The following is a 26,518-nucleotide window of genomic DNA, read 5'->3' as shown; positions in this document are numbered from 1 at the left end:
TCAGTGCCTTAAACATGTCAGCCATGTGCTTCAGCCCATTAAGCTATCTCCCTGGCCCCTAAATATTCCCTTTTGAAATTATGCATAGTTATATACTATCTTATTAATAAGCTGTATGTGATAGCACAGCAGGTAGGGTGTTTGCCTTGCATGTGGCCGACCCTGGTTTGATTCCTCCGTCCCTCTTGGAGAGACCGGCAAGCTGCTGAGAGTATTCGCCTGCACGGCAGAACCTGGCAAGCTACCCAGGCTTTCCCATTCGATATGCTAAAAAACAGTAACAACTCTCACAATGGAGACATTACTGGTGCCCGCTCGAGCAAATAGATGAATAACGGGATGACAATGATACAGTGATGTTGTTCATAACTATATATTATTCCTAGCTTTCAGAAATGTACTATAGAGTTTTAATCAGGCACTGCTTTGTCTTTTTATTAGGAATATCAAAATAAGCTTGTCTACTTGGTTCCTGAGAAGCAGTTATTAAATGAAAGAATTAAAAATATGCAGCTTAGTAGCACACCTGGTAAGTCCCTAAGGTTTGTTTGGCCTTTCGTTCTTTTCTGAAGACTGTCTGTATTATCCGTCAGATTGCAGTTTTGTTGTGCAGGGTTGGGGATCACACCCAGTAGGGACCAGGATTGTACCCCAGCAGTAGTGCCAGAAGCTTTAGGGACCACACACAGGGTCTCACACATGCAGAGTGTGCTTTACCCCTTGAGTCACATCACTGGTCTCAGATACTGTCATTTTTAGAAACAGCACAATTCTGGGCTCGGGGAGGGCCAGGGGTTGAGAGGCTTTTGCCTCACAGTGTGGCCAGCCGCAAATCAGTCCCCAGCCTGGCATCTGGACCTCCAGGTGTGACCCTGAGCACAGACCCAGGAGTACTGAGTAGTCCAGATGTGACTCCACCCAAATGAAATAACATTCTATTATAAAATTTTTTGGCCTGGTTAAAATATACCAGTATAAGCCAATAGGTATTATTACAGATGTTGGAATATTTTTCGTGATGAAAAGTAATTAATTGTGATATTTCTACCTTAAAAATATTTTTATTTTATTAATCAAGTATACAATCTTAGACTGTCATATAAAAAAAAAATGTAGGGACTAGAGTGTTAGCACAATGGATGGGGCGTTTGCCTTGCACGCGGCTGACCCGGGTTTGAGTCTCAGCATCCCATATGGTCCCCTGAGCACCAACAGGGTTAATTCCTGAGTGCAGAACCAGGAGTGACCCCTGTGCATTTCTGGGTGTGACCCCAAAAAAAGAAAAAAAAAATGTAGGTTTGTCTCTCACAGAACATTGGACCTGCATTTGGCAGAGTCCTTTGCAAGTTGTAAAGAATGGTTCAGGGGGTTATTTTGGCCATGGCCACACAGACGGCTGCTCAGAGATGGGAGTGCAGCAGTGAGCTGCCTCAGCAGAGGGGCCCTTCCCAGGCCTTTTGTGACACCAGAGTCTGGTTCATAGAAGGAATGCTACCAGTTTGACTCTTAATATCTCTAAAATAAATTATTCCAAGATAATCTGTGGGAACATAACATTTTTCTTGATTCAGTCTCGGTGTTTGGCTATAACATGCCAATAACAACAGAGCAGAGGAAAAATTTATTTAAAGAAATCTGTTATGAAGTTTTTAGAAGTACCTAACATTTTCTAAATTTCTTACTTTAAATATTCAAAAGACTGAATGTCAGTTCCCCTCCCCTGGCATTTATTTTGAAATAAAAGTATTCAGAAGGTCCAATAAATTGCCCAAGTTCTGAACCTCTGAGGAGGAAGACAAAGATGCAAGAGTCAGGCTTGGTGTTGGCGAAGCCTGGCTTATCTGTGAGCAGCCCACAGCCCCTGGGAGCATGAACAAAACAGGTGTGGGTTTAAGCTAGGCATAGGAAGTGCCTAGGCTCAGAGTATTTGGGCCCTTATCTTGAGCTCATCCATTAGTGAAGGAGTGGAAAGAACTGGGAATTTTGCATTGGTAAGGGGGCTTTGATGTGGAAGAAGCCCAGTCTCGCTCACCACTCTGGCAGGTCTCAGAGCCCTCCACCCTCCACTGCTACAGTCTCTCTTCCTGCATAGGACCTTCTCTCACATTGTCACCTCCCCCCCTCACCCTGCCATAGGCATTCCAAAGGTGGGAGAGCCCGTCCTTCTGAGCTGTGCAGCGCCTAAAGTTGTTCTTCCTCCTCCAATTCCTCTTTTTCTTCCTTCTCCTCCTCCCCCGCCCCCTCACCTTCTTCCCCACCATCCACTTTCTCCTCCTTTGTGAGTACAGTATGGCAGATGGCTTATTGGTTACCTGCAGAACTCTTCTCATGGGACGTGGTCCAATTCGCAGTTTATATTTGGTATGATTGAGTTCAAAGTGGAAAGCTGTTGTTATCTGCCATGTGCCCATCTTGCCCAGGAGTGCTCTCTCTGGCAGGTGCCCTTGCCAGTGACCAGCTGCCGTCTAGTATGTACTCAGCCAACTTCATCTCTCTCACGGTCCCGGGAAGTCGTTGTTATTCCCATTACACAATGTTAGGAAACTGAGGCTTAGGGAGATCAGGTACTTGCACGGGCTGGGGCCACGATAGTTCTTTTTCTGTCTAACTCTGAAAACCACTGTACTAATTTGTCAGTTCCTAACACAGGTGCCAGAGCAATAGTACAGTGAAGAAGGTGTTGCCTTGTACACGACCAGGCCAGGTTCAATCCCCAGCATCCCATAGGGTCCTTCTAGCACCACCAGGAGTGATTCCTGAGTGCAGAACCAGGAGTAACCCCTGAGCTAGGTGTGATCTCAAAACCAAAAACAAATAAGCAAAATAAAATCACCCAAACAGTTCCTAACACCGCACTTGCCTATGTGATAAAGGCAAATTTGCTGTTAAAGCATGTTATTAAGTAGTAAGAATACTTAGAATGCAAATTCTTTTGCTGTTACTTTTTCATATTGCTCACCTCCCAACTGAACTACACTCCTCAAGGGCCAAGTGCAGGCTATATCATTTTTTACCTGCCATTATACATGGTGTTGTACCTTGCAGATAGTAGTGGAATGATTTAATAATTGTTGACATTTGGGAAGTCTATTAGAGCTAAAGAGAATCTAGCAAGGTACCTCTCTATTAAATTGGCATATAAGAATCAGTAATTTAGGGCCACAGAGATAATACAGTGGGTAGGACGCTTGCCTTGTATGGTACCGACCCAGATTCAACTCCCAATATCCCCTAAGGTCCCCCTAATCAGCCCAGGAGTGATCCCTGAGCACAGAGCCAGGAGTAAACACAGCCAGGTATGAGGCCAAAACAAAAAATCAGTAACTTTATTGTATATCAAAAATATTTTATTAGAGGGGCTGGAGCACAGTGGGTAGGGTGTTTGCCTTGCATGCGGGTGACCTGGGTTCGGTTCCCAGTATCCTATATGGTCCCCTGAGCACTGCCAGGGGTAATTCCTGAATGCAGAGCCAGGGGTGACCCCTGTGCATCACCAGGTGTGATCCAAAAAGAAAAAAAAAATTATTAGAAAATAAGAAATAAGGCCTCATTCATAGTAGCTTTCTCATCACTGTGAATAAAGAAAACATTTACAGCTATAAAAGTTTACTGGTAGATAATATTCTGGGATAGTTATGTACATATTTTGTTACTGAAAGAACTAGCTCAGTGCTATAAAAACATCATACATTTGGTTGTATTCATATTTCCTCCAGTGAAATGTGGCGAGAATTCAAAAAGTCATTTAGAAAAAGAAAATGTGCAAGGGTAGGCAAGACTTGAATAAGAAATGAGGAGACCAGCCTTATCAAATATCAAAAGTTTTGAAAACTGTAGTCCCTAAAGTGATGAATTATTGATCTGAAATAGAACAGCCTAGAAACAGTCCAGTGTATTAATAGCAACATTTGTGGAGAAGATGAGCTTTCAGTAATCCCTATTACTTCAGTAAATTACTTGGAAGGATATTTCATGATCTTAAACATGTTAGGAAAATGGGGTCCAGAGCACTGGAACAGTGAGTAGGGCACTTGACTTGCACACAGCTGGCCCAGGTTTGATCTCCAGCATTCCATATGGCCCCCCTGAGTGCTACCAGGAGTGATTCCTATGTGCAGAGCCAGGAGTAACCCCTGAGCAAAGCCTCCCTCCCAAAAAAGTTGGGAAAATTTGTTCCCTCTATGTATAAAAATAACTAGGGAGAGAAAAACTAGAAAAAAATTAGCACTGTTAGCACTGTTTTCCCATTGTTCATCAATTTGCTGAAGCGGGCACCAGTAACATCTCCATTGTTAGACTTGTTGTTACTGTTTTTGGCATATTGAATACACCACGGGTAGCTTGCCAGGCTCGTGCAGGCAGGATACCCTTGGTAGCTTGTCAGGCTCTGACAAGGGATGGAGGAATTGAACCTGGGTCAACCGCGTGCAAGGCAAACGCCGTACCGTTGTGCTATCGCTCCAGAAGAAATTATAAACAGGAAATTTTTTTTGTAGTTTTAGTATGAGGAAAGTCTCTTCAAACAATACACACAGGAAACTGTTTACGGATTTGATATTTTCCATGATGAAAAATACCTAAATAAAAATTTTAAAAAAAGAAAAATACCTTAGATGGTTAAAAACTTGAAACATGAATAACACAGCAAGAATTTAGAGCATCTATAAATCACAAATTATGACAATTCAGTGGGGAAAAGTGGACAGAGGATGACACTAGGCAATTTAGGATGATTACCAGTTAACATATAAATAGCTAGTTGTTCAGTCTCAGTAGTTTTCAAGAAAATGCAAATTAAAATAACAAGGTCATTTTGCTAATTAGTAAATATGATTAAGATCTAATATCTAAGATCTAATATTGATGAGAGGTACTATCTATAGTAGGTACTGTATATTGTATATGTTTTTTGGAAGGGCTATTTGAAAGTTTCTCTCAAATTTTGAGTGTTCAAATACTTATTTTTGGATAGCAATTTCTTTGCCTCCTGTTCCCATATAATAGTTTGACATAAGCATTAATAAGTATACCCCAAGAATATTTATTTACTTATTTTGGCTTTTGGGGATCACTTCTGGTAGGCTCAGGGGACCACATTAGGTGCCAGGGATTGAACCTGGATCACATGCATGCCAGGCAAGCACCATGCCATTGTCCTGTCACTCTGGCCCCACAAGGATGTTTTTTGTTTGTTTGTTTGTTTGTTTGTTAGAGAACTAAAAACAGTAGATGATAATCAAAAAGGGAATATAAGTTATAGAATAGCCTTAACTATGAACATTTTAGAGAATGAACCAGATCCATATGTCTTGGTTGAGACAATGTGAAATTAAATGTAAAGAAAAGTGGCAGAACAATGTGAACAAAATGATTCCATTAAAACCTCACAGAAATAAAAGCTGAGTATGTGCCTGAGAGGAGAATCAGCCAGGGGTTGATGGGAGCCCTTTGGTTTAGTTTGGTTTGGAGGCCACACCTGGTGGCACGCAGGAGGTACTTAAGGCTTGGCACTCAGGAATCACTCCTGGTAGTACTCAGGGGACTATATGTGGTGCAGTGGATAGAACCTGGACATCCTGCGTCAGAGCAGCTTGCCAGTCCATTGAGTTCTCTCTTCAGTACAAGGGAGGATCCCTACATATGCTTCATCTTATTTATATTAATTTACTGGCCATGCCGGGACTAGAACCCAGGGCCTTATGCACACGAGGCATGTGCTTTGCTGCTGAGCTATATCCCTGGTTCCATTTTATTTAAATTTAAGACTGCTATACTTTAAAAAAAATATTCAGATACTGAAGCGATAGTACAGCACTTAGGGCATTTGCCTTGACATGGCTGATCCAAAATTGATCCCTGGTATCCCCTGTAGTCTCCTGAGCTCTGCCCGGAGTAATTTCTGAGTTCAGAGCCAGGAGTAATTACCCCTGAGCATCGCCGGGTATGACCCCCCCAAAAAAAAATTCAGGGTTAGTATTGAAATAATGTTTGTATCACATGTATTAAAACTCTCTCTAGGGGCTAGAGCAATAGCACAGCGGGTAGGGCGTTTGCCTTGCACGCGGCCAACCCAAGTTCGATTCCCAGTGTCCCATATGGCCCCCGCGAGCACCACCAGGAGTAATTCCTGAGTGCATGAGCCAGGAGTAACCCCTGTCCATCGCCGGGTGTGACCCAAAAAGAAAAAAAAACTCTTTAAATGATAGTAATATTGCTGCTTTCATTTCTTGGCTATGTAATATAACATGTAATGTAACTGTAATGTGACTCTTCAGTTTTTCCGTCCAAGTGTGAATGTGTAAGAAATGATCTTATAAAATGAAACCCTCTGTTCTTAACTCCTAAAATATTTATTACATAATTCAATTAGAATATTTAATTTTGAGTCTTTACTGTTATCCTCCTATTCTTGGGAACACTAAGAATTAATAGCTGGCTGCTATCTGTTATTTTATTTTTCCTTTTGGGGTCACACCCAGCAATGCTCAGGGGTTACTCCTGATTCTGCACTCAAGAATTACTTGTGGCGGTGCTCAGGGGACCATATTGGATGCTGGGGATTGAACTTGGGCCGGCTGTGTTCAAGGCAAGCTCCCTGTCTACTGTACTATTGCTCTGGCCCCCTGCTATTAGTTATTTTCTAAAGGGCCAGATTCTGTACTAATAGATTTTAATTCATGGCTTAATAAAGGAGGAGAACAATAAGCTGCCTATTGTACCAAGGGTCAGAGTGATGAAGCACTTGATCCACGGTGTAGAGTCACTTCAGGTCCTGTTGCTTCCTAGTCCAGGACCATTGCTCCTGTTAGTTCCCTGGGAGGATCTTCCCAGATTGAGTCAAGTAAACAGAGCTCGGGGCTGGAGTGATAGCACAGCGGGTAGGGCGTTTGCCTTGCACGCGGCCAACCCGGGTTCGAATCCCAGCATCCCATATGGTCCCCTGAGCACCGCCAGGGGTAATTCCTGAGTGCAGAGCCAGGAGTAACCCCTGTGCATCGCCAGGTGTGACCCAAAAAGCAAAAAAAAAAAAAAAAAAGAAAACAGAGCTCATCGCAGGCTCTTATTTTCAGCGGGCCTCAATGTACACAGATGTCTTTCTCTGTTTATACCAGTTTGACCGGACAGTAGATGTAATTACTGGTAATAACATCAAGATTTCTATCAAATATATAAAATGTCTGATATTTGTATTCCAGATTTAGGGATCGGTTTACTTAATAAAAAATCATCTGAAAAAGAAGAATTATGCCAAAGACTTAAAGAACAGTTAGATGCTCTGGAAAAAGAAACTGCATCTAAGCTATCCGAAATGGATTCATTTAACAGTCAACTAAAGGTATTGATCTTCTGTTATACTTCTTTTTAGTTCTCAGCCTCCTTAATCTCATTTTAATTTAAAAGCATGAATAATTGCTACTATATGTAATACATTTTCAGTGGTTAATTTTTTCCTTAGAGTTATAACAGAATTGCAAGATTGTTTATAATGTGTTCTGTAGATATTGTAAAGATTGTGTCATGTAACTAAACACATCATCTACTATAGTTTCAGTTTGGAGTAACTTTTTATTGGCCCTTATGCACTTTAAGAATAATTGCCTTTCTGAATATCACAGAACTGACCTCAACTAATGTCATATGCAAAACTCTAAAATGGGAAATGTGGGAAAGGTCAAATAATCTGATAATCAAGGTACTTTTAACACACTGTGTTCTTTTTTTTTTTTCTTTCCTCATCACTATTCAACCTTTGTGGAAGTGTCTGAGTTAACAGTGAAATAAAAAGTATTATTGAACCCTATGAACTGCATGGAAAATGAGTTCATGATTAGCTGTGTGCTGCAGTGGCAAGGTAGAGGCCCCAAACATCGTATAATTAGCATTCTACGCAGAATGAGATGTGTCCCAAAACCCTGTGGATGAAAGGAGATATCAGAAGTTGAAATTCAAATTAGTGGCACATTATTCTGATTTGAGGATGGTCTCAGTTATTCCTCTGCTGAGCATAAAATATTAGAGCGTGAAGTATCACGTAGCTTTTTAGTGAGTTCATTCTCTTCATTTGAATTTTGCTGTACCAACTTATTTTAGAGTAGAATTGGAGCATCTGGAGAGCCAACAGTATGATGAAGAGATCATGGTGGCTTAAGCTACAGAGGGGAAGGTTGAGGTGAAAACTTATTAATATTCTTTTATATAAGCATATATTTTGTAGGAGCAAAATAAATGAAACAGGTTCTTTTCATGGATGGACAGACAAACCAGTCAGCTTATCTTTCCGACGTTGTTTTTTTTTTTTTTTTAAAGTTTTGTACATAGTTTAATTGGCTTTTTATCTGCCTTATCTTACAGTGTGGCAGTATGGATGACTCTGTTCTTCAGTGCCTTTTGTCTCTGCTAAGCTGTCTCAACAACCTCTTCCTCTTACTTAAGGTTATTTTCTAATATCTAGCTTCCTTTCTTTGAGTTACTTTATTGTTTTTTTTAACTAGATTATTTTTTGCATTAATCTGAATATCTTTGTTTGAAATAACATATGCAATGTAAACTTTTATTTTCTTTCTGCTTGCTTGAGTATCTTTCTGCTCTCTTAACTGCCTGTTTGAGTCTAGTGCCAGAAATCAGTAGGGTTGTCCTGAAACCCCAAGATACTTAGAAATGTACCTCTTTCCCTTTCAATATCCCTGTGAATTGGGCTTGCTGATGGGATGATTCATCTCAGAGGAAAGTAAAGGAACTGTGAGTTAAAATCATCTATCCATTTCATTGAAGATGATTCTTTTATTAAACTTTTTTCTGACATCCTAAGCAAGGTTTTCCAAACTTAACTGTGGCTGATTCCTAATGCTGCTATGAGGAAAATTTTAGCTAATAATGCAGGAGCAGCTTCAGTTGCATCTAATTACCAGAGCTCATATTTAGATGTGCCTGCACTGGGATTAAAATGTTTCCATAGGGGCTGGGGAGATAATGGAAAAGGCTGGAGTATATGTCTTCTATTTTAGAGGCCCAGTAGTGCATGACCATCTCCCTCCCCAGCCCATCTGGATATAGCCTTGGTGGCTTCCAAGCAAGATCTGAATTGTCCTGGTATTCCCAGAATTGCTGGACCTGCATGGCATTGCCCAACCCTAACACTAAACCATCAAGCCTGCATCTCTGGACCACATACCCCTAGAGGACTCCAGTCCTCCAATAGTGCTGGGGAGGTCCCAGTGTTATGCCTGTTGTGTGTGTATACATATATGTAAACATGTATCACATACCAAGTATTTAAAATACTCAATATGAGTTTCTTTTTAATATAGTTTAAAGAAAGATGTACGCTAGGTTTTCTATTTACCAACCCAGTGTTGTTCAATTGTTGGTCTTCAGATCTCTTGAAAACCAGTGGTCTGCCATCGTGGTTATGACTGTTGGTCTGTGGACCAGTTTGCAAGACAGGTGCTGGTCCATAGGTGTTAAGATTGAAGAGTGCTGCCCAAGTAGACTTCATGCAGTCTGCTTGGTACTGAAAGGGATAGTAGGAGGCCGATAAAGATAGAAACACGATAAGCAGAACTCCTGTGTTAACCCAGCAAGGGTAGGGCGCATTGGAGAAATGGTTCCAGCCTTCCCTCCGTGGTTATAGCATCAAAAATCTGATTAGCTGCTCTTAAAAGTTTTGCTACAAGTTTCACAGAAACTCTTAAAAGTTAAGTTTCTTCATCTATCCAGTGAGGCTTGGTGATGATTTGTGAGTGTGGCCGTGCCCAAACAACTGATTCTTGCCATTAGCATTTGATTCTTCACAGGCCAGCAGGTATTCTTGTCTTTTGTTTTACTTTCTTTCTTCTGCTTCCTGCCTTCCAGCCTTTCACTGCTTATTAACACTTTCACCAGAAGCAATTTAAGAGATGAAAAGGGGATGAAACCTAGACTGGCAGAGTGGTCAGGAGACTATGTTGTCATAGAAATCACGAAAGAGGCCTCCATGGTCATCATTGTAAAATGATACAGAATGATCCGTTTTCATAGTTCTGAACAATACCCATTGACTTGTCAACAAGGAGACCTTTGATGCCCTGTCTGAAAAAAGTAAGAAATTAGTTTTTTAAAAAGGCAGAGAATCATGTGTCCCAGATTTGGGGGACAGCTCTGACTCCATGTAATTCATGTTTTGAAGTAAAGCTATTTATTGCATGAAAGAAAGAGAAAAGAAATAAAAGGAGAGAGTAAGGAAGGTGAGGGAAGAGGAAAAACAAGTGATTTGAAATTGAGTATATAAGGTGGTGGTAACCAAGAGCACTGTTCTTCAGGAAATAGAATAAGATAGTGTGTAATCCTAAAGTTTTTGCTTTACCTTTATAATATAGTCGTTGTAAATCAAACATGACTAGATTTCAGTGAAACTCCCTCCTTTCCCCAAAATAGAAGCAGAATAAAATATAATTTAAGTTATAATTTATTGTAATCTCTAAGGATTGTGGTGTATCCAAGAAACTGCAGCATCAGTGACAACATCAACAGAAAGATAGAGATCAGCACATGGGTTGAAGGACCAGATAAAAAGTATACTTCCTGTTCCAGAGAGATAGTAGAGGGGTTAGGAGTTTGCCTTGCATGCAGCAGACCTGATTTGATCCTCAGCACCTCATATACATATCGTCTCCTGAATGTTACCAGTGGTCACTCCTGACCATTCCTGGGTGTTACCCAACCCTCACCCCCCAGCCCCCACTGATAAACACATAAAGAACCTTTCTGTTGTAGCATTTGAGTATAAGATCAGTGTGACTGCGCTTAAATTTGTTGGTGAAATGAAATACTCAAACTAAACTAGAAGATGGGTGCAGATACAGGAAATTTTATTGTTGTTGAGATGGAAAGATGAGAAAGTTATATAAAGTAGGGGCCAGGGCCAGAGAGATAGTACAATGGAGAAGGCAAGTGCCTTATCAACTCTGGTTCTACCCTGGAACCCCATATGGTCCCTTAAGCACTGCCAGGAGTGATCCCTGAGCATAAAGCCAGGAGTAAGCCCTGAGCACTGCCAGTTGTAGCCCAAAAACAAACAAAAAATGTAGGAGGTGACAGCTGAAAAGGGCAAATGTTCATGCATTGCATGCAGGAGACCCTGTTCAATCCCTGGCACAATATGAGCCCCCAGGCCAGGGCCAACTCCTTAACGGTGTGCCAGAGCAGCCTCTGAGCACAGCAGGTAAAGCCACCAAACAAAACAAAAAGAAATAAAGGAGATTCAGAATGTAACTAAATACACTGCCACCACTGAATGATGAGGACATATGACAAAGTTTGCACATAAATGTAAAAGTGTCAGTGAAATTAACAAATTAGAACTTGCCAAAACTGACCCAAGAAAAATAAACTACTTGGTAACTAGAATGAAATATTTTAAATGTATCTGTGGTCTGAGGGTGTGGCTCAGTGAGTAGAAAAGCACTCTCATGCATGAGACCCTCTGTTCAGTCCCCAGCGAAAACCACAAAATGAAAATGAAATGCTTTCATCTGTGAAATATTTTCAATATCTTTAGCCTCGTGGCGGGGGTAGGGGCTACCCATGAAGTATTTGATATGCCAAAAACAGTAACAGTAACAACAACGTGCTCTTCATGTTCCTGGAGCGAGCAGATGCCATTGGGCTACACTAGCATGCGACAGGAAAGAATGAAGACGTTACTGGTGCCCACTTGAGCAATCGATGAACAACAGGATGACAGTGACAGTGAATTTTAGTCTAGTGGCTAGAGAGATGGTTAGGGCAGTTGTCTTGCATACAGCCGACCCCCTCCTTGATCCCCAAATACTGCATGTGGTCCCCAAGCACCACCAGGAGTGATCCCTGGGCATTGCTGGGTATAACTCAACTTACCCCCGCCCCCAGGAGAAAAAAAAATCCTTAAAATTTACCATTTATCATGATCTTAATATAAAAAAATTCAGGAGCGGGAGATGATTTAGCTTTGTGGGTTCGATCCCTGCCTACATGGTCTCTTGAGCAGCCGCGTGTGCCCTGGAGACCCTGAGCATTGTAAGGGTAGCTCTCACATTAAACTGCCACTCACCAGGACGGTTCTCACTGGGAGTGGCCCCTGGGCTTCCTGAGCACTGCATAGAAGCCCCCACCAAACGGGAAAACTTTTTCATGAATTGGGCAGAGAGGAGAATTTCCTTAATCTGAAAAAGATATCATTCTAGGGAGACCAAGAAAAGCTGTGTTCCTTAAGTGATGGTTTGTTTGTTTGTTTGTTTATTTATTTATTTTTCGATTTTTGGGTCACACCTGGTGATGTTCAGGGGTTACTCCTGGCTCTGCATTCAGGAATTACCCCGGGCAGTACTCAGGGGACCATATGGGATGCTGGGAATCGAACTCGGGTCAGCCACGTGCAAGGCAAACGCCCTACCCGCTGTGCTATCACTCCAGCCCCCAGTGATGGTTGGTTTAAATCAGACTTATTCAGAGGAGTCTGATGTCTGGAATTTCTAGGGTGATTGCAGTCAGGCAGAGATGTTCTCAGCAAGCTTTGCTTTCTTCAGACCTGACTGTTCTGCGTAGGTCGATCCAATAGATGTTTCTTAGTGTCTGTCCTGTTTCGGGCTCTCTCTTTGGTGTCTCCTGTTGTCAAGGAGTCAAGACTCCTTTAGAGGAAAGCACGAATGCCTTGGCGGTCACAAGGGTGCCCCATTCACCCACACTCTGGGGAAGGTCCTCAAATAGACAGACCAGGAAGGCATTATTCAGAGCCCAGGGAGCGCTCCCACACTGCCCTGTGGACATCAGGCATTCACTCGGCACTTTGTTACTCTGAAACTTCAAATTCCATTCATTTATGACTTCAGCCAATAACAGCTAAAGATTATTGAGAATCACTTGTGCCACGCACTATTATAAGGACTATATGTATTCATCTAGCCAGTGCTTAGAGCAGTGCTCCTGATGCATGGGTTAACCCTGTTTTACAGGTGGGGAAACTGCAAAGTCACTTTTGTATGTAAAAAGTTAGTCACCAACAGGGCCTGATTCGGTCTGGACTGCCTTTCAGAGCCAGGTGCCTTTTTTGTCAACCTGCACTGCTCCTCTGTAACATGGCATCCTTCTGCTTCTCAAGAGACATCAGAGTAAGGTACCACAGACAACCGTAGAGGCTGAGATCTGTAGAAACTTTGCTTTCAGTACAGTATGTGTATGTTTGTGGCCTAATCATTTAGACACTCTTCTCAGATAGTATCTGCCTTTTCATTCATGTTGAAAGTCCTTACCTGTAAAAAAACATTGTTTCTGAGAAGAAATAGTTTGGGGTTTATTTTACTTTCTTAGTTTTGTGTGGGAAATACCCCCAAACAGATTTTTATCAAACCGAGACCCCACATGCAGAGTTTGAGCACTCACTCTGTAAGCTATTCTCTCAGACTCTCCAGAATTTTGTTTTTAAAACCAAAACTTTCTATCCAGATACTGTCTAGCGTCCTAGTTTTGCCCTCAAATCTATTTTGATTCATTCAGGGACTCTTTCGATGAATTTTCCCCTCCCTTTCTTTACGCCAGGCTCCTTTTTTAATTCTCTTGTTTAGGATTCTGTTTCACAGAAATTCCATTAAAAATCCTTAAGCTGGTGGAAATGGTTATTAGAAGATTTCACGGCCCACTCTCTCAATGATCAGAGGGCAGCCGGACTCTGGGGAGTAAGAGTGAAGATCCGATCTCCCAGAGCTCCCCTTCTCTCTGCTCCCTTCTCATCCTTGCTCCTGTTTTCCATCATTCCCATCACGATGGCCTTCCTGGTGCATAGTTCCAGGCTCACTGTTCTTTGATGAGCTCAAAGAAGGATAGACTGCACTGTCCCCTCTCCAATAATCAGTATATCCAAAGCCCAGGAAAGCATCCAGAACCAGCTTGGGTGTTGTGCATGTCCTTTGAAGCAGTTCTTCCATCCAGGAGGTGAGGTGCTGTAATCAGTGAGGTTTAGGTTAGTGATCACCCCTGGGCAGGATTGGGAGGTACACTAAATTTGACAGACTCATCAAGGCTACCTGAGGATGTGGGGGTTGGGCAGAGGATGCCAAATAGATCATCACAGCATTCTGCTGAAGCATTTAGCTAGAGCCCACATTTTGCTGCTGCCTTTCTGTGCTTTGAGATGATCAACACTTTGGAGGCCAAGACTTAGCAGCCAGGCTGTCTTGTGAATCAGATCTTCTGTGAGTCTTCATTGCACCTAGAACTAGATACTCAGTAAAGGCTAGAGTGGTAGGACATCAGGTAGGATGCTTGCCTTCACACAGCCAACTCAGATTCATTCCTCCAAGCACCACCAGGAGTGATTTTTGAGTGCAGAACCAGGAGTAACCCTTGAGCATCGACAGATGTGACCCCCAAACAACGAAACTAAACAAAAGTGCTCAACAAGCAACTGTTTATTTTAATCTGTTTCGAATAATTGTCTTTATTTGTGATCATTCTAGTCACGGTTTGAACTAAATTATTTAATAAATGCTTCTGTATTTAATTCAGGATCTTACTGAGTAAAAGTAATGAGTAACTTGCTTAAATGATGTAAGTCAAAAATATGACTTAAGAAAATTCCTCTTCAAGTATAGGTGCTGGAGAAGTAGTAGTGTTCAGGGCTCTATCTTGGCATGCGGCCCAGGTTCCATCCCTGGTACCCCGTATTATTGTCCAGTGACCCTTGCCAGGAGTAAACCCTGAGCACTGCTGGGTGTGGCCCTAAATCCCCAAAAAGTGTTGTTACAAGCACATCGATTCATCATGCTTTATGAACTGCTTTTTTTTTTTTATTGAAAATGAAATAGCAAATCAAGAGATTGGCTTATGTATAAATCTGTCATTGAGAAACCCAAAATCTTTCACAAGCCAATCTCTTGATTTGCTATTTTATTTTCAATTTAAAAAAAAAAAAAGCAGTTCATAAAGCATGGTGAATCGATGTGCTTGTAACAACACTTTTTGGGGATTTGGGGCCACACCCAGCAGTGCTTGGGGTTTACTCCTGGCAAGGGTCACTGGACAATGACAGATTTATACAAAGTAGAACATTCTAGCTGATGTTTGTTCTCAGCAGCTACATGACTTAAATACTTATTATATTAAAGATTTTTCTATCCTTTAGTATTTGAAAATTTTAAGATCTTTTTTAACTAGCTTCAGGATTTTTGTCTTTTGATTCAGTGACCACATTATTACATAAGAAAAAAATATATATATATATATTTAAGTTGATTACATTGATTTGTCTTCCTTCTTTCCTTAGGAACTGAGAGAAAGTTATAATACACAGCAGTTAGCCCTTGAACAACTTCATAAGATCAAACATGACAAGTTGAAGGAAATGGAACGAAAAAGATCAGAGCTAATACAGAAAAAGAAACTCGAAGATGAGGCTGCCAGGTAAATAGATGATAAATTTACTGTATTTCTATTAGAATTGTCATTTTATAACACCATATCTTTAGTTTGAGACTATAAAGGAAGTAAAGGAATTACCCTAAACACTTATTAGATTCTGAATTTTTAAAATTCAGCCTTCAAAATTCAGTTTTCAGTCACCACTTACATATTATATATTAGAAGTAGCGTAGATTATAGAGTTATATTTGACTTAGAATTTTTTTGTTTGTGTTTTGGCCTTATCCTGCAATGCTCTGGAGTTATTCCTGGCTCTGCACAAGAAATTACTCCTAGCAGTGCTGGGGGGGCCCATTTGGGTTACGGTGGATGAAACCTGGATCGGCCACATGCAAGGCAAATCCCTACCCAATATACTATACTGCCAGCCCTGAATTAGAATTCCTCATTGTAATGTCTAAATAGCCTTGGTGAAGTTGCTTTCCTTTCTGAACCATCATTTTTCCACCTGATAAATAGAAATATTAATATATACCTCACAGGAAACTGAGAATTAAAATAACATCTGAAAGCTATATATAATATGTTGTTTTCAGCATTCATTATTTCCATGTCTCCATACCATGTCAGGCACTACTTTCTGCAAGATCATAAAAGCCAAATATATGGTGACAAACCTAAATAAAAAATGTCTGGTTGGTGCCATTCTTTTAGTACTACTGAAATAGATCCATCACTGCCCTTTAAGAATAGGAGATGTACGATAGTTGTGGCATCAGAGAATCATTTGTATAAAGCCTTAGTGTAGTTGTTTCTGTCCCTAAGACACTGCTTGTAATGTTTCTCTGTTTCTCCAAGTTCTCTCGTGTCAGAAACAGGAGTAAGCAGCTAGTGTTGCTTTGCCCTGGAGAAGTGTCAACAAGTCAGAACTTCAGAGGGTGGTGCCGCTGTTGAGGAGGCCGGAGCGACTCAGCCTCACGTGACAGGACAGGCTTCCAGTGGTGTCATAGTGGCCGTGTCCAGCCCAACACACCGATTCTTTATGATTCCAGCTGGTGGCTTAGAATGCTAAACCAGTAACTCAGAGTCCTCTGATCTAAACCCCTACTTTTGTGACTGCTAACTGGAGATAATAGACTAGTGTAGAAGTAGTGACAGTGAAGTTCAAATGAGGCCTTTCACGTGCCACTTACTTTGCACAAAGGCCCCATGCATTGGCTGCGCAACGTCAGAATGTTGCATCAGAATGTTCTACCTGCACATGTAGGTTTCCTGTTGTCTTCACCCCTTCGCAAGTCCTTTCAGGCCCACAGATTGTGTTAGCCATGCATGTTCTGTTCCTGTGGCCTTGCACACGGTCCCACTGCAGCAGAGGCAGGTGGTCAGAACCGAAGCACAGGTAAAGTTAGTCTTTTGTAGTCCCTTCCTGTTCCTGGCTCATGGTAATAGTTCCCATCACAGAGCTATTACCACTGCTGTTGGTGTACCTTTGGAGGCGTCTTCTGACTCCAGACCCATTTCTCATCCTCTAACTCATAAATTTACTTGACCCAAGTAAATTTTTTGTTATCTTAAGGCTAGGTGTTGTTTTTTTTTTTTAATTTTTGCTTTATCCCAACAAAAGTGTAGTAAACACTCCAATAGTGGTGTTATGTTACTCTGAGAATTCAAATAATGGCTCGATCAGGTCATCTCAGGGGGAGAGAGTGCTAGGGGAATTTAGTAACAAACTCAGAATACTGTCAGAATTAAGATCTGAAGGAGAGGGACCCAAGTTGGGTGCCTTGCACACTGCCAACCTGGGATTGACCCCAGAATCTCATTTGATCCCTTGGGCCCCACCAGGAGACCTTGAGCACAGAGCCAGGTGTAAGCCCTGAGCACTGCCAGGTAAAGTACCCCACCAGCCCCCAACAACAACAACAAAAAACTACAAGAGAAAGAGTCCTCAAAGGAGAGCCAGTGTCAGAAAGAGAGAGTGCTACAGAGGGAATGGAGGGGCTGCAAAGGACGAAGAGGCTGAATGAACAACCCAGAATAAGATAGTTTGGGGGTGAGGAGGAAGGGTTGATGATTAAAGTGTATCTGAGTTATTTTTAATTATCTAGGATTTTTAAATTCCTTCAGGAATTATGGGAATAAAAACATGGAAATAAACCCAAGGTTTCACCTGGGATACACACAAGGATGAACCAGGCACAATCTCCCCTGCCTGTGACAGCGTAGGTGAGGCTTGGAGAAGGTACGCTTGTCAGTGGTGATACTCGAAATAAGATCCTGAAACCTGTGTGCAAGGAAGAACCGTGCACACAGCCACACTGAAATTCTGACCCTAAAGTAACTCACCTGGCCACAGGTTATCTAGACCAGCTCAGGAGCAAGCTGTGCCTCCAGCATGTGTCATGGAAACATGTATTGAAGTGAAGATGGGTAGAGGAAAATGCTCTCTTAATGGCTAGAAAAGGCTTGGGAGTAGTAATATGAAAACACTCTTGTCCAGAAGCATTTCCTATTTCTGAAATAAATTTAATCCCCTAAACAGAGTTTATTAGCTGGAATTGTGGGATTAAAAAGGGAAGGGAGTTCTTGCGAAGAATCTTAGGAGAAGGAAAGGAAATTTACATATGATTTTTGTTTCTAAATTTTGTTTGGTTTGGGATGCTTTGTTTTCGGATTAGTTGTTGGACTGCACATGGCAGAACTCGGGCTTTTCTGAGATCAGTGCCCCGGGCCACCGTGCTATGCCAAGGGCTCACGTGGACCTCCCGCACACCAGCCTTGGAGCTATTTCCCTGGCTTTTAATTTTTTTTAATTGTTTCATTGTATTTAATATCCATTGGATTTTTATTTGTTGGGGGTGTCTATTTGTTCTTCTTTTTTTTCTGAATGGTTTCATTTCAATCATTTTTTGCCTTGAGTTTGGCAAGTTGGCGGGTAGGAAGGACTGAAGGGGCCTGGAAACTTGTCAGTTATGCTCCCCGGTCTATTATCTGGCACTTTTCTCTCTTTTTTAAAAAATTTTATTTTATTATATTGAATCACTGTGAAAAAAAATACAAAGCTTTCAGGTATAAGTCTCAGTCATATAATGATTGAAATCCCATCCCTTCACCAGTGCACATGTTCCACCGCCAAGAACCCCAATATACCCCCCTCCCACCCAGCCCCCACCTAAGTAGCTAATCTTCATTTTATTCTCTATACTTTGAATACTTTCAATATTTCAATAGAGAACTCACTATTATTATTTGGAATTTTCCTCCAACAATCAGGCCTGCTGAAAAGGCATCATTTAATAATTTCTTTTCATTGCTGAGAATGAAGATTATATGAGCAATAGCGGCCACGCGGTTTTGGATTTCTGATGTTTTAGTTTAGTTCACAGTCTAGATGCATTTCTGTAAGAAGCCGCTCTGGGTGCCAAAATGGGTTAGAAGATCTCTTGGATCACAGTCTTTAGGAGCAGAGGGTCTGTTTCCTGAGCAGCAGCTCCGGATCTTATCTGGGCCGAGGGCGTGTCGGTACCACCCTCTTCCCATGATCGCCTATGAGCCACAACATTGCAGAGTTCCTACCTCTGGGCGGAAGTCTTAGGGGGTGGCTCTCGCCAGGTGGATGATGCCACCCCCGCCATTTTCCGAGCATAAAAACAGGGTGAAGAGGGAAAATCCCTCCCTGGGCAGCACATAGTCATAGTACAGCTCACAGTCTAGATGCATTTCTGTAAGAAGCCGCTCTGGGGTGGCACTTTTCTCTTGATTAATCAGTTAGTTGGCTTTCCGTTCACCCATAATCCCCAGTTTCTCTATATCCTCCTTCTGATATCTCCCTGCTACATTTTATACACATGTATGCATATATAATATATATGTATATATACGCACACATATTAAATTATATGAAGATATTTAAGGAATAGATACTGTATTTCCACTTGTAGAAGAAATATAGTAGAAGGAACAAAACCTTTTTTATTTTATATGAAAATATGTATTACACAAACTTTTTCTTTTACGTAAAGGATAGCAAAGCAAGGAAAAGAAAACCTATGGAGAGAAAATCTTAGAAAGGAGGAAGAAGAGAAACAAAAGCGACTCCAGGAAGAGAGAGCACAAGAAAAAGTTCAAGAGGAGGAGCGGAAAACTGAGGAAAAACAATGTAAGAATAAGGACAAAAATAATATAGTTGATTTGAAGGAGAGGGGGCAGATGCTGAGATCTTGGGTTACACCCAGCGATGCTCAGGCTAAATTTCTGGCTCTGTACTCTGGAATTACTCCTGGCGGTGCTCAGGGGACCATATGGGATGCTGGGGATTGAATCCAGTTCTACCGCGTACAAGGCAAATGCCATACATGCCTTATGCTATCACTCCAGCCCCATTATAGTTGATTTTTCTGCAACAGCAGAAGTAAAGGAAAAAAAATTAACTTTCTGATGGAAGGTGAAAAAATTAAAAGAAAATTAAAATAGATGCTAAGTTAGGGTCAGAAACAAAAGGTTTTTCCTAAATTGAATGAGAAGTGAGTAAGCTTCATAAAGCAGACTAAGATTCTGTAGAAATCTTAAAAATCATGGAAAAAGCAGATAGTTATCACTGACTTCATTCTCTCCCTAAGCAGATCCTGGCACAGGATGTTTTCTTCAGTTGGTGTAATTAAGCTGTTTAGTTTATTTTAAAAGTTTGTCTTTGCACATTAAAATTTTTTCAGAAGATATACTTTGTTTTCTTACACCTCAGAGTTCATTTTTTAAAATATTGGATACATAACCTTTTGAATCTTTATTAATGATATATAATGTTGAAGTTTCATAAGCTAAAATTTTATATCAGCTATCTCTACAAATGAGCAAAGTAAAATACTTCTGCCATCAGTTGTACTTGGGAACACTTCTCTGTTTTCCTTTTAGAACTGTTCCCGCTGGCCCTGTCCACAGCCCTTCTCAACTATGGTCTCCCTTTCTGTGCTTCTCGTCCCTGTTTTGTTCTGATTCCTGTAGATCAAATTAAGCCTCTTGCTCTCTTCTATTTGCCATGAGCAACGCGAGCTGCAGGCCGCCTCTTACCCGTGTCCGTGGCAAACCCTGCTCAGGCCAGTGCCTACCATGTCACTTAAGAGGCACGTCTTCCTTTGCTTTTGTATCGGTTCTGTGGCTATACAAAATACTGATGTCATAATGGGCCTCTTCATACTGGCCTATACTCAATCTACTTTTATATTTAACAAATCTTTTATCAAATTATACCAGCAATATGTAGACATAGAACTAGCAAATAATGACAATTACTTTCTCTTCAGGTGTGCCAGCCAGTACTTTGGTGAATTACAGAGCATTATACCGCTTTGAAGCAAGGAATCATGATGAGATGAGTTTTAATTCTGGGGATATAATACAGGTAGGAAACGTCTTTTTTTTTTTCTTAAGAATAAAGTACAATGTTATATGTTACCTTCTATAATAATAATGCTTTTACAGTGATTTGCCACTTGAAAGAAATATTTTATTCATTTATTTTTGCTTTTTGGGTCACAGCTGGCGATATTCAGGGGTTACTCCTGGTTCTGCACTCAGGAATCACTCCTGGCAGTGCTCGGGGGACCATATGGGATGCTGGGAATCAAACCCAGTTTGCCTGCTTGCAAGGCAAACACTCTGCCCGCTGTGCTATCACTCTAGCCCCGAAAGAAATATTTTAGAACCTGAGAGATTGCTCAACAGGCCAAGCATGTGGCAAATCCTGGTTCAGTTGCTGGTTCTGTCCGATCTTACCTGAGCACTGCTGGGAAGACCCAAGCCCCAAGCACAGAGCCAGAAATAGCCCACCAGCACCACTGGGTCTGACCCAAAAAAGCAAAAGCAAAAGAAAGAAACACACACACACACACACACACACACACACACACACACACACACACACAATGCTTAGAGATAAAACAAAAGATGCATGCCAATACATATTTATTGAAAATTTTGAGGGGCTGGAGTGATAGCATAGCGGGTAGGGCGTTTGCCTTGCACGCGGCCAACCCGGGTTCAAATCCCAGCATCCCATATGGTCCCCTGAGCACCGCCAGGAGTAATTCCTGAGTGCAGAGCCAGGAGTAACCCCTGTGCATCGCCAGGTGTGACCCAAAAACCAAAAAAAAAAAAAAAAAAAAAGAAAACAAAATTTTGAAATATTGCTGAAAACACTTTGAAGATTCAAATAAAAGATATATTCAGTTCTCTGTTCATGAACTAGGAGACTTATTATGGATATGAAAATAGTTTTCCTCAAATTGTTCCACAGCATTGAGACAATTTCAGTCAGAATCCCACCCGGCTCTTGTAGGAATTGACAAGCTGATTCCAAAACCAAAATAATTTTGAGAAAGAAAGCTGGAGGTTTCATATTACCTATATTTAAGGTTGATTAGAAAATTTCAGTGTCCAAGTAAGAAAATCAATTGATGGAACAGAGACTAGACCCATGTATATATATGCTGGTTTGATCTCCAGCACTGCATATGGTTCCCTAAGCACAGAGCCATGAGTAAGCCACTGGCTGTTAACTCCCTGAAATGAAATTTTTTTGTCAGAGGTTAGTTGGAGGCTGGAAAGATAGTATAGGGGTTAAGACACTTGCCTTGCGGTCCTGGACTGCATAGGGAATCTCTCTAACTTCCTCCAGGGCAGTGCTAGGGCTCAGAGTTAAGTGTTGCTAGGGATCCCCTGTTAGGCTCCCGGGTCCGAGACAGCTGTATTTTGTTTGGGTTTTTGATTTGGGGTCATACACAGTAGTGCTCAGGTATAGCAGCTGTATGTTTAATAATTTGGACAGAACACTTTAAACTAACTTATTATGCCAGAAAGCACGATCCAATGTTTTCCTGGAGAGAAATAATGTGGTCCTTTGTAGAAAATTCCTCAGACATAACTCTGAAAATGAAGCTACAGTACAGTAATCTGCATCTCTTTTCATGGTCAGCGTGTGGCCTTCTGAGTACAGTTAATCCTCCTTTTTGTTTCCACAGGTTGATGAAAAAACAGTTGGAGAACCTGGTTGGCTTTATGGAAGCTTTCAAGGAAATTTTGGCTGGTTTCCATGCAACTATGTCGAAAAAATGCCATTAACTGAAAAAGCTATGTCTCCTAAGAAGGCCTTACTTCCTCCTACAGTATCTTTACCTGCTACCTCAACTCCCTCTGAGTACGTGTTTAGCTAGTAATGAAATTTATAGAGCTCTTCAAATGTTTAAACACCCAGTTGTATGTTTCTGTCACCCTGCTTAATCAGAGAATAACCTCTAAGAGTCTACAATTTGTATATAAATACTGAAATTTAGTTAGCAATGAAAACATAGCAGGATCATTCATAATTCTTTTTGTCACAACTTGTGTTTCAACACAATGTGTATAGTGTAGTTTGACAAGTTGATAGTATTCCTAAGAAAGTATACTTACCTCCAAGCATTATATTTCCAGATCACTTTCTTCAAATCAACCAGCACCAGTGACTGATTATCAGAATGTGTCATTTTCAAAGCTAGCTGTTAATGCTTCATGGCAGAAGAAATCAGCATTCACTCGCACTGTGTCCCCCGGGTCTGTGTCGCCTATTCATGGACAGGTATATCTTCAGTGTATAAGTGCTGGGCCTTCTGACTCTGCTCCTGATTCCTATGAAAGAGAATGAAGATATTTTTGCAACTGTATCATTTTTCTTTTTCTTAAAAATCTGAGTATTGATGGGGGCTGGAGCCATAGCACAGTGGGTAGGGCGTTTGCCCTACACACGGCTGACCCGGGTTCAATTCCCAGCATTCCATATGGTCCTCCGAGCACCACCAGAAGTTATTCCTGAGTGCATGACCCAGGAGTAACCCCTGTGCATCGACGGGTGTGATCCAAAAAGAAAAAAATCTGAGTAATGTTTTTAATGTTTTGCATGACAAAATGGCAAAGCATTTTCATTGCATAACAACGTATGAAAGAAGAAAAGAACTTCTGTGGTTCTTCTTCTGTGAGCTAAACTAGCTTCTTTTAAAAATTATTTTTATTTTATCTAGAGGGATAGTGCAGCAGATAAGGTGTTTGCCTTGCATGCTCTAGACCAGGTTCAATCTTTGGCACTGCATGTGGTCCTCAAGCCCTGTCAGGAGTGGTCCCTGAACACAAAGCCGGAAGTTAGTCCTGAGCATAACTGGATGTGACCCAAAATCAAAAGAAAAAAATTATTTTCATTTAAGAGAACTACTGTCAGATAGTGGATGTTTAGCACTTTATCTAAGATCTGAAAAAGCTGTTAAAATACTTTTCCACATATGTCTGTATAAAACCAGATGTATAGTAAGAAAATTTGATAACACCAGACATAAGGCAGAATGCATTTAAATAAACTTCATGCCTGGTACTTGCTGCTAAGATATTTCTTTGAATAGTAGGTTCAGTCTTTAACTGTATAGAAAACTGGTCAGACGGCTGTCTGTCATATATAGTTGGTTATTGTTTATTTGAGGACTAGGGGGTTAGGTCATGCCTAGCAGTGCTTGGAAGTTGCTCCCAATGGTGCTTGGGGGACTGTATGATAAATGGGAACTGAACCTGGATGGCTGCATGCAAGGAAAGCATTTTATCTCCTCTATCATCTCCCCGGCCCTGTCATATATACTTATAAGCTGGTTGGGGTATGATCACATTCCCTCCAGTTGATAATAAGTCACCAAAACGTCAAATTGATCTACCATTGAAACATATGCTAGGAAGTGGAAATCATGGTCACCATTATCTTTTCTTAGATATGTGGTTTTATATCAACAGGGACAGGTTGTAGAAAACCTAAAAGCACAGGCCCTTTGTTCCTGGACTGCAAAAAAAGACAACCACTTGAACTTCTCAAAGCATGATATCATTACTGTCTTGGAGCAGCAAGAAAATTGGTGGTTTGGCGAGGTGCATGGAGGAAGAGGATGGTTTCCAAAATCTTATGTCAAAATCATCCCTGGGAATGAAGGCAAGCAAAAAGAGTAAGTATTTTTGTTTGTTTACATGAGGTGGGATGTTGGTGCTTTCACTAAGGAATCAACCATCTGTTTTGAAAGTCTTACAATCTTAGTTATTCGAGATTCCTAAAGTTTTCAAAATTCTTAAAATTTTAGATCCATTGATGTTTTCATGTCGGCAGTGTTCAGGGCTCACTCCTGATGGGCTTTGGGGACCATAAAGGGTGCTAAGGATTGAACCTGGGCTGAGAGCATGCCCAGCAAGCAACCCTACCCACTGTACTATTGCTCTGACCCGCAGTGCTTTATTTCTAAACATCAGGTTAACTGGAGAAGCTACTGATCTTTTCCATTGGAGCCTTTTCTCCCTCATTTACTGAAAATTGTCAATATTTGATGAAATCTTGACTGAGGCCTCTTTTTTGCTTCCCCTTTATCAGAATGAGACATTTCTATCACTGGGCCTCCAAAGTCCCTGGAACATCACCTTTGTTCTTGCTTATACCACACTATTGTTACTCAATATTTACCCATCTCCCCATTTTGATTATAAGTTTCTGAGGACAGGATTCCTGTCCTGTTTTATTTAATGTTTTTATAATTTTTATTGTTGTTGTTAATTCTTTTGCTGGGGGTGGTCACATCCTTTGTTTGTTGATGTTTGTTTTCAGTTTAGTCATGTTTAATATAATCTTCATGCATAGTAGCTACCCAGTTAGCTCAGTAAATGAGAAGAGGAACTAATAAGAAGCAATCAAATGAATGAACATTCACTTTAGCAAAAAAAGCACACCACATAAGTTCTCTAGCATTTTATTTCCCAGTCTGTAGTAGAGTCAGGTCATCAAACATCTTTAATACAAAGTAATTTGTGTTTACTTATGAGTAATGACTCTTGCATCTGATATAGAAGTTGATGTAAATAGAAAAGCAGTTCTCTTTTAGTGAAAAGGAACTGATCTGGAGCCAGAGTTAAAAGACAGCGGTTGCAGTGTTTGCCTTGCAATGAGGCCAATCCAGGTTCAGTCCCTGGCACCCCGTATGGCCCCAGCACCCAGGCAGGAGTGGTTTCTGGTACTGGTATGGGGTCTGTGGCAGGAGAATTGTACACATGGAATTTGATCATGGGTGATTGTAAAGTTAGGTGCTAAGAAGAATAACTTTGTAAATCACCGTACCTCAATAAAACAAATATTTTTTAAAAAAAAAGAACTGATCTTGAGAGAATAAAAAACTTGAGCTGTGGCTCTCTTTTGCCAACTAGGAATAACTTACTTGATCTTCAGTTTTTATCTGTTTGGGGGCCACATCTGGTGGTGCTCAGAGCTTACTCCTGGCTCTGCACTCAAGGATCACTCCTAGCGAACTCTGGAGACCATATGGGTGCCAAGGTTCAAACCCATGTTGGCAGTGTGCTAGGCAAGCACTGTACAAGCTGTACAATTGCTCCTACTGTGGTCTTCAGTTTCTAATTCATTAAATAAAAAGAAAAATCTTTTTAAAAATTTGTTCATGGGAGGGATACTGGGAACATTGGTGGAGGAGAATGGGCATTGGTGGAGGGATGTAAACGAAATGCAAACATGAAAGTTCATAAGTTTGTAACTGTACCTCACGGTGATTCATTAATAAAAATTTAAAACAAAAAATTGTTTAATGCTGAGATTCTACAGAAAAATTTTAGTTTAGGGCCACAGCGAGAGAGCTGGGTGGGCTCTGAGCATGCTTTGCATTTAGGAGGCCTGAGTTCCACTCACAGCACCACTGTTCCATGGAACAGACCCTGCTCGCTGCTGGGAGTGACCTCCAAGCACAGCACTGTGAGCTGGTGTGAGTAAATAAATCACTTTTAGTTCAAATGCACAAGTTTACTTTTTTGAATGACAAAAAAGTTTTAAGCAGGGGCCCTACACCTAGCAGTGCTTAAGGCTTACTTCTGTCTTTGTGCTCAGGAGTCACTCCTGGTGGCTTGGGGAGCCATGTATGGTGTCAGGGATGTAACCCGAGTAAGCTGCCTGCACAGCAAGTGCCCTACCCTTTGTGCCATCCTATTGTACTATCTTTCCAGCCTGGAGAACTTATAACTGTGGACTTAGAAGTGTGGAGTAATAACACTGTCAACAGTGATTCTTACCTGACATGTCTCTGGCTCGGTGCTTCAAGAA

At 41.2% G+C, this 26,518-nt stretch overlaps 1 protein-coding gene across 6 annotated transcripts in view; it reads left to right on the top strand.

The window, feature by feature from the left end:
• ITSN2 (intersectin 2) overlaps nt 1-26,518 on the top strand; it is a 129,580-nt gene that overhangs the window by 65,512 nt on the left and 37,550 nt on the right. For 5 of the 6 annotated variants that reach the window (XM_055119740.1, XM_055119741.1, XM_055119742.1 and 2 more), the window contains exons 15-23: nt 442-529; nt 7,197-7,336; nt 8,353-8,433; nt 15,275-15,411; nt 19,392-19,528; nt 20,670-20,767; nt 22,386-22,561; nt 22,837-22,981; nt 24,172-24,377. In XM_055119740.1, the coding sequence (XP_054975715.1) occupies nt 442-529; nt 7,197-7,336; nt 8,353-8,433; nt 15,275-15,411; nt 19,392-19,528; nt 20,670-20,767; nt 22,386-22,561; nt 22,837-22,981; nt 24,172-24,377 (1,208 nt within the window). The remainder of the gene's footprint in view (nt 1-441; nt 530-7,196; nt 7,337-8,352; nt 8,434-15,274; nt 15,412-19,391; nt 19,529-20,669; nt 20,768-22,385; nt 22,562-22,836; nt 22,982-24,171; nt 24,378-26,518) is intronic. The other variant, XM_055119745.1, reaches the window with a different exon arrangement.

Source organism: Sorex araneus, chromosome X (assembly GCF_027595985.1).
Source record: "Sorex araneus isolate mSorAra2 chromosome X, mSorAra2.pri, whole genome shotgun sequence".
NCBI lineage: Eukaryota > Metazoa > Chordata > Mammalia > Eulipotyphla > Soricidae > Sorex > Sorex araneus.
Note: the sequence above shows the minus strand (reverse complement) of the source record. Positions and strands in the feature narration are given on the sequence as shown.